A 13,627-nucleotide genomic window follows, 5' to 3' on the forward strand; every position below is an offset into this window, starting at 1 on the left:
TTTACGTTACTTAAATACGGATGATTCTGGTAACCCAAAGATTGTCGAATCCTTCTTTGACTTCTGTTATCTCGAACGTACAACGGGTGAGCAAATCGCAAAAGCCATTCTTGATTCATTGAAGGCTAATGGATTAGACGAAGCCAACCTTCGAGGTCAGTCATATGACGGAGCATCAGCCATGTCAGCGGAAGCGCAAGGTGTCCAGGGACGCGTAAAAAGAGTTTCGCCGAGGGCTCTTTTTGTTCATTGCAGTAGCCACCGTCTGAACTTAGCCATTGCTGCTGCATGTAAACTTCCTAGTGTTAGAAACATGATAGACTCTCTAAATGAAACATTCTTGTTTTTCAAAAATTCACCGAAACGGCAAGAATTTTTTGAGAGAGTGCTAAAAAAACTCGAAAGTGAGTCCAAAAGAAAGAAGCTGCTTGGTCTATGTAAAACTAGATGGGTCGAGCGGCATACTTGCTGCCAATCATTCATAGACATGTTTTCCGAGACAGTGACATGTTTAGATGCAATGGTTACGCCAGCACTTCACCAAAACATTTACAGTGGCGAGGTATGGTCGTGGGATTCCGATACTAAAGTGAAAGCACAAGGTCTCCTTCCAACATTAAAATCGTTTCAGTTTATCATATGTTTGTTCTGCGTTAAGAACTGCCTGGAACCTGCAAAACCAATAGCATCCCTATTGCAGTTAAGTGACCTTGACTGTTACGAAGCAGTAAACCTGCTCGATAGTGTTATGAGTGAGTTGAAGCATAACCGGAATGAGGTAACCAGTAAATTCAAAGAATGGTACGCGGAGGCCTCCCAATTGTGCATTGAAGTAGGTAGCACTGTCAAAATGCCTAGAATTGTTGGCAGACAGCAACATCGTAACAATACGCCAAGTACATCACCAGAGCAGTACTATAGAAATTCTGTGTGCATCCCATTCCACAGGGACGGGTCACGACTGATAATGGATGAGACCAATGATGGGGGTACCAGTATCCCTGCAACTGTATAATAAAATAACAAGGGTGGCAACAAATTTTCAATCTAACAATGACTTCTCCACTTCAATCGACTGTAATTCCAAGAATTCTCAACCGATTCACATGAAATAAGCTTTAATACAACCTAGAAGACTTTCTGCTTCGAACGAGCCTTCAACCACCACTCTCCGACAATTATCTCACAACGAAATCACCTTTTTTGACGAGAGAAAGCTCAAAATGGAGGTCTACCGATTCTATGGTGGACAGCAAAATGGTCGTTTTTTTCACTTCAAACGATGATTTCTATGTGAGATCTTAGAGAAAACCCCAACAAACCATACATTTTTTAAAACTACGCGGTCATACCTGTACGCTTATATCATTTATTTGTATAATCCACGCGATGGGTGAGCTCACAAGCTCAAAATCGAAAATGAGGACGAACACGGCGTTCAACTTGTCATCAACTGGGCGGCCATTAATCACGTGATATCGTAGTAACGGGCTAAATATTTCACGCGCATTGATTGGCTTAGAGATTTCGAAAAACATTACAAAATTTATTAAAAGTTCTGTTGATTAATAAAATATCCGTATTATGAAAATATAGTGCAACATTCGTCTGAGGGGTGGTATTATTAGCAAATATTTCCTTTTTTCAAGTCTACAGACGTAGACTTGTCGCGGTTCTATTAACATAGCCCGAACCTATGCACGTCACGTGATAATGGCCGCCAGCGCGATAGTGCGAGGTGACTTTTTCGTATATTTGTTCGATTTTGAGCTTGTGAGCTCACCCATCGCGTGGATTATACAAATAAATGAGATAAGCGTACAGGTATGACCGCGTAGTTTAAAAAAATGTATGGTTTGTTGGGGTTTTCTCTTAGATCTCACATAGAAATCATCGTTTGAAGTGAAAAAAACGACCATTTTGCTGATTGATTAATTCAAATTGAAATGTTATTATAATGTATACTGGGGTAAGACATTGAATAACAATTTGGTTAAATCTGTGAAAATTATTGCAATGAAACTGATATCAGATTTAGAACTTTATATCAAATGGTGCAGTTTTTGTTAAATACCCTATATTATAAATATCATTTTTCTGTGCAATGGACATTTGTTGTGAATGAATATTAATGCAATGAATCTGACATAGACAATCAGTATAGTTAATCAAATGATGCAGTTTTTATTAATTAAATAGTTAATATTGTAAATATCATTTTTCTGTGCAATGGACATTTGTTGTGAATGAATGTTAATGCAATGAATCTGACACAGGGAATCAGTAGTTAATAATCAAATGATGCAGTTTTGTTAAATACTCTATATTATAAATTACTCTATATTATAAAGTAACTTAGTTAGAAGTAGTATGTCATCTACATTATGGAGAAAGCTTACCGGTATTGAAAATTTTGGGTTGAGTTCTGATGCATTGAATGTTAAGGTTTCTGATAAATATTATTTTTTTGTTTAATATGCAAGTTGTTTTCTCAAATGAATGAATAAATAGATAAATAAAAAATGTATATTTTAACATTGAATTATAGTATATATTTCTTTGAATAAGTTTGGTTTTTTATATTGGAAGAACACTAAATTTGGAAATAACTGGCAGATCTGTATTTTTCGACTGGAATTTATGCTGATTCCCTATCTCATGATTCACCACTAGAATGCCTTAAAATGGCCTTAGAGGACACTCAAATTTCAAAATTTTCTGGGGGAGGACGCCCAGACCCCCCCCCCCCGTTACGGCTTAAACGCTAAGAGATGATACGCCTACGGCGTACCACGGGTCGGGGTGCCCTTACGGTAGAGAAATGCCCTTTCTATACCTGGTCCCCTCCCTTAAAAAAATCCTGGATCCGCCCTTGAAATCGGCATACGTGTCGAAACGTTCGAGCCAAATTCGAAAATTGTGACCGACACAGTATGGCTTAGGCGCCTGTATATTGCCTTTGTTAGCAGGGCTAGGGCTTGGACATGTTGAATTTGTATGGGCCGAAAGCCTTAAAAATTAAGCAAACTGGCGGAGGAAATCTGTATCATTGGCTGCACAGACTATTCCCTTCGGCGTGGGTTCACGTCAACTAGTTATTTCAGTCTCATAGGCTTCAAAAAAATCCCAATACGCTGCAACCACTGTAAAGAATCGGGGTCCTAACGCTGACTAGGTAGGTCAGGCCCTTCAGAAAGACTACTACTGGCCTATGATATATATATGTATATATATATATATATATATATATATATATATATATATATATATATATATATATATATATATATATATATATATATATATATATATGCATGCATGCATGCGTACATACGTACATACGTACATACGTACATACGTACATACGTACATACGTACATACGTACATACGTACGTACGTACGTACGTACGTACGTATTTTCCAAAATAAATTCTCGCACACTCGAATTTATTTCTATTTTTTATGAGCTCGACCTTTGAATTGAAACAACTATAATCTAATTACTAGCGACTCTTAGTACAGGGTGAACAAATTTATATACAAATACTTATTGTTAGACATAGTAATGATCCAGGAATAGAGGGCATGTCAAGAAAGGCCTAGACATTCTCCAGGCTTCTGGGAGGAAACGTTGCTTGAGGGGCATCTTGAGATCTGGATTACTCGAGGCTTACAGGAGGAAGGAAGGATTGCTTGAATATTAATTAAAAAGGTTAATTTGAATTGACATTTAAAGAGCGTATCAAAATTTAGGAGGGGTATACCAGCCCCGCAAACCAGTCACTCTCAGTACTGATGGAACAAATTGCAAAAATATTTACTGTTATAGATCGAGGAATTGAGGGGCATGTCGTGACATTGCTTGAGGAGATTTAATTGGAAAGGTCAATCGGGATTTTTAAGGCTGACATCTTAGAAGCCGAGAAGAATTTTTCAACCCATCGAAGATGGCTATTTTCGCTAATCAATAATATGTGTACACTAAATTACACGTGGGGGTATTGATTCTGATATTAGGTATGTTTTTATCACCAATTTGGGGAAATTATTCCTCATCCAGTAATCCTGCTCCTCAGTTCCATCAGACAAAACCTGTCATGAAGGGAATAAATCAGGTACACTAATAGCAATAAAAAGTTGATTACCATCAGCATAAAGATGACAATGAATGTCATGCTGTTGACTAATGTTAACTAAAGGTTAACTCCAAAAAGCAAAGGACCAAAATGGAATCCTGTGGGATGGAAATTTGACTCCCAATTGAGATTGACAGCTGCATTAATGCTGTGTATGACTTTCGACAACTATGCAGCCATGTTACAAATATATTTCAATGATATATTAGAGCTTCAGTCGATTTTATTTTTATGAATAGGAAATGAGCAAGCATTCTAAGCCTGTTAGTGCAGGTTTTGACAGGCAGCTGTCGACTCTTCCAGTGTTTTTTGCACTTCATTGAATTTGTTCTGATCGAAATATTGTTGATAGCTTCCAACCTCGCAGACTGTTTGCTGCTTGCAGCATGTTTCGCTAGTGTCCTTAACCACGTATTGTCCAACCTGGTGACAACGTGTTTGGAATAAACCATGGTAAAATTCTGCGTTCTCACATGGATTTGCGTACCCGTGCTGTGACACGTCGGGAGAACAACTGAAATTTTAAAAGAAACAGATCGTACCATATGATTAGTTAAAGTTGCTGACTTAAATGGACAACTTATCCAAATGACAAGGAAAATAAATATATGTATGTAGTTAAAAATAGCAAAACAGCGATAACAGGTTTTCTACATTGCTGATTCTGGTTGTATGAGAAAATAAATCGTATTGAATTGAAATTTCTGTGTAGCCTGTAAAATATGTAGCCCACCCTATAATTCTGCCAGTCGTTCATTACATTATTTTACCGTCTACCCGTGTGTCCTTTGAGTAGTGCACAGGCTGAACCATTGGATGGAATTTGTTGACATATTTATACGGGACGTCGCCATGTACAGAAGAATCATTGATTCAAGATAAATGACTTGCAGCCATCAGCTTACAAGTAGAGGATGTAAGACTTCCGTTTTTGGCGGTTTTCCATTTTTTTTTTCATTTTTAAGGTAAAATAAAAATGCTGTGAAATTGGATTTGAGAACACTTAGAATTTGAAAAATTTCCAAATTTTTTCGGAATCAACTATTATCCTTTTTTTCCTTTGGCCTCTTACATCTCTGCACAAGATAAATCAATGGATATAAAATAATATATGATGTCTATCAAAATAATTGACATGCTGAATAAAATAAAATTTGAGATGCCAATCAAAAGTTTACTTCCTATCAAAATAATTGACCTGCCAATCAACCTGGTTGAGATGCCAATCAGAATAAATAAGGGTTCTGCTGCTTTGCAGAAGCCGTCTTGTAATTCTCATGAGTATTACCTTTTCCACTTTCGAGACAAATGTCATAAAACGTATCTCCTCTCAGATTCGAATACTAACAGCTTATAAACGTTAGTTTCAATTCTGACAGAAATATAACTCAGCCTCTGACCATTTAGAATTTGCGTATAGTAATTATTATGTAATTACCGGGTCTAAACAGCGACAAGAATACATCACAAAATGCCTACAACTTACCGAACGACCTCGAGCGTCAAACTCAACACCGTAAACACGGATTCAGACTTACAATGAGTGCGGATCCGTCATTTACCGCGAACAATATACAGCCGGTGCGCAACAAGTCTCTTATTAAATTTATCGCAAATTCATGGCGAGTTTAAGGACTTTAACGAACTATGATCTCTAAAATGAGTCAATTGATTAATTCTATTCGTAAATCAATTTACGTTGGTTTTTTCCTGAAGATTTCTGGCTCAAATGAACGTAATGTGGACAGAAATGGTAGGGATTTTCATATGGAATTTTACTTCTGCGTTCACTTGACGACTCGGATCGATGACAGCGACAGCAGAGTTCATGTAATTTTAAGGTGAGAATCCATTAACCAGGGAATGTTAGACATGATTTCTTGGTCTAACTGCAGTTAAGGTCACCTTTCCACTGGTGCTATGATATGAGTACATATGGTAGCAAATGAGTACTCGGCAAAACAATGATCATCGCTGGCTTCCTACTTAATGCCTAGCTTTTTTGGGGGATACGCCTATAATAGATTTAGACCGTTAATGTAGTGTGTAGAGTCAGTGGAAAGCCTAAGTTGTTAGTAAGGGGTAAGTTAGTAATATTCTATATAATAATGTAGAATATTTTTCAACACATTCAGATAAAAAAGTATCAATTATAGAAAGATTATTATCATTTGTATCAAATCCGGATGAGAAAGAATATGAAATTGAAAAAGTATTAAAATCACAAACATTAGAAGAAAAAGGTATTCTTTAGTGAAATAAAAAATAAAAAATCATAAATGTCATAATTTACTAATACAATTAGATACAGAATTAAAAAATTTTGTTGATTTGAAATAAGTAAATATAAGTTCATGTAATTCTTTTTATAATATTTCGAATACAACTCTTGAACGTTTAAAGTTTTCAATTTTTGATAGAAAAATCGATGAATGGTTCCTTCTATTGTTAGAACCAGGATTATATAATTTAGAGACAATAGCGCAAAAATTAATGAATAAGCCCAGCTCAAATTAGGGCGTGATGCCAGATTTGGAATTAGATTTTTTAAAAGTGATAGTTCTAATGAAATTAAGATTAGATCTTGGGTAGAGAGTCTAGATAATTAAAAATCCATAGCAGCAAAAACAGTACAAATCTCATTTCTAATGAGTAACATATATTTATTATAGCGAACGTTTTCGGGAGTTACATTATCCCCTCTTCAGGCATAGCGCAAGTGATTGAATTTACATATCATACTGGTATTTATATAGAATAAGACGAAGCTAATAACAAACAATTTCAAATTACTGAGTGACAAGATAATCATAATATAAAGATAACTAATTACACACAATCTAAATTACTGAGTGAAGATATTTGACTATTGTGGTTAATTATCTAAAAACATTGAGACTGAATCCTGAATCGTGTTCGAATAGTTGTTGATTAAGGGAGGGCTGTTGAGTTTTGATAAAAAGTGCTTCTCTAATTTTACAATCTAAATCGGAGGAACCTTTATCTAAAATTTTGAAATTCTTTTCGCTAAACGAGACCTGACAGTCACGGAAGTTTGATAGATGTTGACCAATTGCTGAAGTCTTAAGTTTGTGCTCCTTAACTCTTGTTACTAGGTGTCTATTGGTTTTACCTATATAGGCAGTGTTTATATCACATAAACAAGTGTATTTTAGACAACCATAGCTTTCAAGGATTTAGGAGTCGGATATTTAAGTGAAAAGAAATTCTTAATCTTAGTGGTTAAAACAAAACAAAACAATGATCATCGCTGGCTTCCTACTTAATGCCTAGCTTTTTTGGGGGATACGCCTATAATAGATTTAGACCGTTAATGTAGTGTGTAGAGTCAGTGGAAAGCCTAAGTTGTTAGTAAGGGGTAAGTTAGTAATATTCTATATAATAATGTAGAATATTTTTCAACACATTCAGATAAAAAAGTATCAATTATAGAAAGATTATTATCATTTGTATCAAATCCGGATGAGAAAGAATATGAAATTGAAAAAGTATTAAAATCACAAACATTAGAAGAAAAAGGTATTCTTTAGTGAAATAAAAAATAAAAAATCATAAATGTCATAATTTACTAATACAATTAGATACAGAATTAAAAAATTTTGTTGATTTGAAATAAGTAAATATAAGTTCATGTAATTCTTTTTATAATATTTCGAATACAACTCTTGAACGTTTAAAGTTTTCAATTTTTGATAGAAAAATCGATGAATGGTTCCTTCTATTGTTAGAACCAGGATTATATAATTTAGAGACAATAGCGCAAAAATTAATGAATAAGCCCAGCTCAAATTAGGGCGTGATGCCAGATTTGGAATTAGATTTTTTAAAAGTGATAGTTCTAATGAAATTAAGATTAGATCTTGGGTAGAGAGTCTAGATAATTAAAAATCCATAGCAGCAAAAACAGTACAAATCTCATTTCTAATGAGTAACATATATTTATTATAGCGAACGTTTTCGGGAGTTACATTATCCCCTCTTCAGGCATAGCGCAAGTGATTGAATTTACATATCATACTGGTATTTATATAGAATAAGACGAAGCTAATAACAAACAATTTCAAATTACTGAGTGACAAGATAATCATAATATAAAGATAACTAATTACACACAATCTAAATTACTGAGTGAAGATATTTGACTATAGTGGTTAATTATCTAAAAACATTGAGACTGAATCCTGAATCGTGTTCGAATAGTTGTTGATTAAGGGAGGGCTGTTGAGTTTTGATAAAAAGTGCTTCTCTAATTTTACAATCTAAATCGGAGGAACCTTTATCTAAAATTTTGAAATTCTTTTCGCTAAACGAGACCTGACAGTCACGGAAGTTTGATAGATGTTGACCAATTGCTGAAGTCTTAAGTTTGTGCTCCTTAACTCTTGTTACTAGGTGTCTATTGGTTTTACCTATATAGGCAGTGTTTATATCACATAAACAAGTGTATTTTAGACAACCATAGCTTTCAAGGATTTAGGAGTCGGATATTTAAGTGAAAAGAAATTCTTAATCTTAGTGGTTACGAATGAGCATTGAAGGTCCATTTCAAAATTCGATTTAAACAGTTTCTTTAATTTTTGAGCATATAGAATAGACGGGAAACCCACAAACGGTATGGAAATGAATTATATGAAAATGAAACTAATAATATTATACATGTAAATGTTGAAATAATTATAACTAAATCATCTAAATATTTTGAAGATGGTAATTTTAGTGGATAATAAATGGATTATATAATGGAGCATTATTATCAGTTGGAACTGTTGGGTATACAATGATATTGAAGAAAGTATGTAAAATGGGAAATATTAATGTTGATAGATTTGACATAAATAATAGTTTAAAATTAACATTAGCAATTACTTTACCTAATTCAACAATTGATTATTTAGAAAAACAAAATTAAATTCCTCCAATAATGCGTAATTTTTCTATTGAATAAATGGCATCTGCAGTTATAACTATTATAGGGTCGGCAATTGTTAACGCATTAAGTAAAAAGTCAAAATTATATTGATTATATGAATAAAGAATTATATGATCAATATATTTCACATGGAGATTTTAAATCAGTTGATGAAGCAATGAATCTATATAATTCAGTAACAAATTCTGAGAAATTACATCTATATAAACCTAAATTATCAGATTATCATACACCAAGTAAAGAACAACAAAAGTATGAAATAATTTGGATTTTAGGTGATTCAGTTGTTGTATTATTTGTAGCATATAAAGTATCTAGTTATTAATTGTTTCACAATATAAATGGAAGATAAAATGGTTGGTATTGATATTAATGCGCATGATATAAATAAATCTAAATTAAAATCATATCTAGAAAATCAAATATTAGAATTGAAAATGATTTCAAAGCTAAAAAGAGAAAATATTTAAGAAGTAAAATTATATATTATTTCATTATTAGTGGATTAGTACATTAACACCTTTAGCTATATCAATTGGCGTTTTAGGTTTAGGTTCGAGTGTTTTAACTGGAATAAGTTCAAAATTGAATATAAAAAGTAATAAAGAACAAATTAAATCTGATATAAAAGAAATCAATAGATCAAATAATACATTATATTATATAATTAGTTAAAATGGAATGTAAAAATTGAAGAACCAGAAAAATTATAAAAAGAATTAATTGATTATTAATTTTTTTATTTAATAAATGGTAGATAATTTTCCAAAAGGTTTTCAATATAATAGATTAATTAAATATAACATTCCAGCAACAAATTTTGGTAAAAATACTACATATAGAATTTTAGTTTTGCATTCATTAATTGATTTAGAAATTTATGTTACTGAAACAAATTGTTTTATTTCTAAAATGGAAAATATATTCAATACGTATGAAATTACTTTTACACGAGATGAATATAATATATGGAAAATGAAATCTTATATGAAATAATGGCAGAATCAAAAATATTTTGCTGTTTATTGTTCAACAACAGGTTGTGGTATAAATTGGAATAATCATTTGAATAATTTAGATAAAAATCTAAAATATTCTGATTTTAAATTAATTCATACCATATCTAGATTTTATATATATTTTTTCAAATTAGAATTATATTGAATGAATTAGAATCTCCTTTGCTGGGATCAAAATATTTTAATGAAATAAATAACAATATTGATTTATCTAAGTTTTATAAAACATGTAATGAATTTAATATAAATATAAATCATTTTGATTTTAGAGCACATGGTCAATTACATGGTGTTGGCGAACAGTTCTCCAGAAGAACCATAAGGGGGTCTTCGGCTTGTCACTGTTGAGGAACCCTAATGGTTCTTCAAAGAGCTGAAGTCAGACGTGTCTCTTATTTGAACCTTGAAAAAACTTAAATATAAACGACTAGAGTTTTGACATGGGTATACATTGACAGCCATTTTAAATAGCCTTTATAATGATATGAAGTGAGTCACATATCGTCTCTTTCAACGTAATCCATAAACAAAGCGCATCCGAATATCTCCATGTAACACCTCTAGAATATCCACCAATTAAAAACTGATTTGAAAGTGTCAAAGAACCGCAATGCTCGAATGTCCAGAATGTCCAGAGTTTGCATCCACTCAGGAAAAGTTCTGTCTGGTTAAGGTATTAGTCCATGTGACTGTGCTGATCTTGTAGCACAGCCTAGATAGCTATACCAGTCATGTGTTCATAGTTGAAACCTAAAGCGAGAAAACAAAAATCTTAGAATAGAGCAAAATATCTCCAGAATTACCTTAAAAACTTGGTGTCTGTGAATAAAACAGTTTCAATTTCATGAACTTGGTGGAAATAATGTCTTAAAATATGAATTTCAGTTTCCTTTTTACCCTAGTAACGTGACAAAGAAAAACGTCATGTTGACCTAAATTCTCTCCTAAATAACCTACTCTCGCCATGTTGCAAAGAAAATTAATTATAAATTGTGCATTACAATGAATGTTTGTATGATCACTTTCTAGTTAAAACTTGCATATAGATATTGAATTCTGAATAGCGAGATGAATGGCGATTTAGTCGTGAAATATTCTGTAGTGGAAACAAAGGAAATGAAACGTGTGAAGGGGGGCATCACTTGTCTAATTGACTAACCTTTACCTGAAGTGGTGAATGAATGAATATCTGAAAATTGGCCCGAGTGGATTGCAGAAAAGTTGTATACAACTGTAGGCCTCATATTTTGATTTGAGGGTACAGGTACAATATTATCCAGTAAGAAGTTTGAACTTACCAAATTATTTCCTTTTCCTTTAAGAATAAATCCGAGAGGTGACGTCGTTTGGTCTCTGTTTTACCGGCCAAGTTATTACGATTCGAAATCATGAGTATATTTTGTAAAATTTCCTATTCTTAAAATGTGCCGAAATAAATATTTATTCAGAAACGAGGGTTTCTATGATCCTATAAATGAATAGAAGTTTCGGGTTCTTTGAAGAATCTTTCGCCCCTTTATACCACGAAGAACCCTTTTAGGTGCTGAAGAACCCCAAATTTCCACGAAGAACTCTTTTGTGAAAATAATACTTTGTAAATTTCAATTCATAATCTTTTTCTGTTGGCATTATTATTTTAAAATCTTTATATAAAAATCTTTATTATCTTATAATTCTATGTTTCAGTAACCATTTCCTGCCATAAATTTAGATAAACATTTTCTACATAAATATATTTTGATACGGTGATCACTTTCTGTTCTAAAGAATAAATCTATTTGTTTTAACAACATATAATGTTCATCTTTTTTATAATATAATAAATCCATTAAATTCTCATCGTCATAATTTCCTGTTAAATAGAAAGCTTCTAATGTATAATTAATTAATAAATTATTAACTTTTTCTATTTTAGGAATCATTTTTATAGTTACTGGATATTGATCAATTTTATATAATGATTCATATTTCCGGTAATTTCCTGTTCTTAATGTATGCGTAATATCTTCCGTTGGGTGTAAACAACTAATAATCGATCATAGAGAACATGTATTACCTTCATTTTGCACATATATGCAACTACTTTTACACATACATACAATTGCTTTTGTTGTAAATGGTAATCTAATGGATATTCAACATCCGTCACAAAATCACTTATTTTTTCCACTATTTCAATATATTTGCTATAATCTTCTATTGTTATACCTTTATAAAATCTAAATGTAATAGCAGCAGGACAAATTTTACTACGTATGTTTCTAAAATTTCAATTGTATCTTTATTTCTGATGAATCAATATAATTTCCCACATTGTCTTTCTAAGGTTTGTTTGAAATAGATTTCTTTATCATCAAAATATTCTGTATCTAAAATATTTTTACTTAAGTTTTGTTGGTGTTTTTGTGTTTCAAGATGTCTATTGTAATTCCTGTTTGATATAAATTCACTACAAACATCACATTCAATTTCATCTTTTTTTCATATTATTCAATCGTTCTTTTCTTTTATTGGAATTTTCTCGAGTTTCAAAATCTATAACATTATCATATCATTTGCAGTGTTTCATGTCGTGATGTACCGGTATTTATTTTACTAATATGTATTTTTTACAATATGGACAATAATATTAATTTTTTTCATCAATTTTTTCTATTTTATCTTTCTGTCTCCCTTTTATATAGAAAACAATTATGTGTGCGGATGAGTTCGGATGACTGCGGATGAGTCTGCCGCTCTTCCTTTGGTCTGAAACCCTGATAACTACTAACATCCTCGTCCTCCACAACTAATTGTCAATAATCCGGGTTACTTTTAGCACCTTTTTATATGTAGATGTTACTATTCCGAGTTTCCATATTTCTGGAAAAACACCATTATCAATCATTTTATTTAACATGTTTGCTAGGATTCCTGAGATGCTAGGTGCTATTAGTTTCAGCATCCTATGTGTAATCTCGTCTGGCCCACACGCCTTGTTTTATGGGAGTTTGTTTAGAATGTTATATACTTCAACATGGTCAGTATGACCAATTTCAAGATTATCATCGCATCTATTTTGAAAGAAAGGCAAATTGAAAAATCCATGGTCTGTATGAAACTTTTTACTAACACAGCGCATAATTAGATTAGCTTTATCATAACCGCTTGTACATAGATAATTGTTTTCTGGATCAATCAGAGATGCGATGTTGTTAGAGAACTTATTTCCTAAAAGCTTCTTAATAATACGCCAATAGTTTTTACAGCTAGAGTCGGAATTATCTAGGTTGTCTAGTAATTTCCATTCATAGTTTGAAATAGCAGTGGATATAGCAACATTCGCCTGCCTTGACTTTGCTTTATATAAAAAATAGAGATCATTAGACCAAGTACTTTTAAACCTTTTATATGGACGGTAGTAATAGGGATAATAGGCTTTCAAGCCAAAGGTCGAACGGTCGAGGGTTAGATATTCGAGTGTGAGAATTATTTTTCATTTTTTATGAGTTTCACTCCTAATTCAAGTAGAAATTGTTAT

The 13,627-nt window shown here is 32.4% G+C and overlaps 1 protein-coding gene across 1 annotated transcript in view; it reads right to left on the minus strand.

Annotated features, from left to right (window-relative positions):
• Window positions 1–4,240: 4,240 nt before the first annotated feature.
• Window positions 4,241–13,627, minus strand: part of LOC141904656 (uncharacterized) — a 41,877-nt gene continuing 32,490 nt past the window's right edge. Inside the window, exon 4 of the mRNA XM_074793288.1 lies at window positions 4,241–4,651. Coding sequence (XP_074649389.1) covers window positions 4,402–4,651 — 250 coding nt within the window. The 3' untranslated portion in view covers window positions 4,241–4,401. The remainder of the gene's footprint in view (window positions 4,652–13,627) is intronic.

The sequence above is a fragment of the Tubulanus polymorphus genome, chromosome 4 (genome assembly GCF_964204645.1).
Source record: "Tubulanus polymorphus chromosome 4, tnTubPoly1.2, whole genome shotgun sequence".
Lineage (NCBI taxonomy): Eukaryota > Metazoa > Nemertea > Palaeonemertea > Tubulaniformes > Tubulanidae > Tubulanus > Tubulanus polymorphus.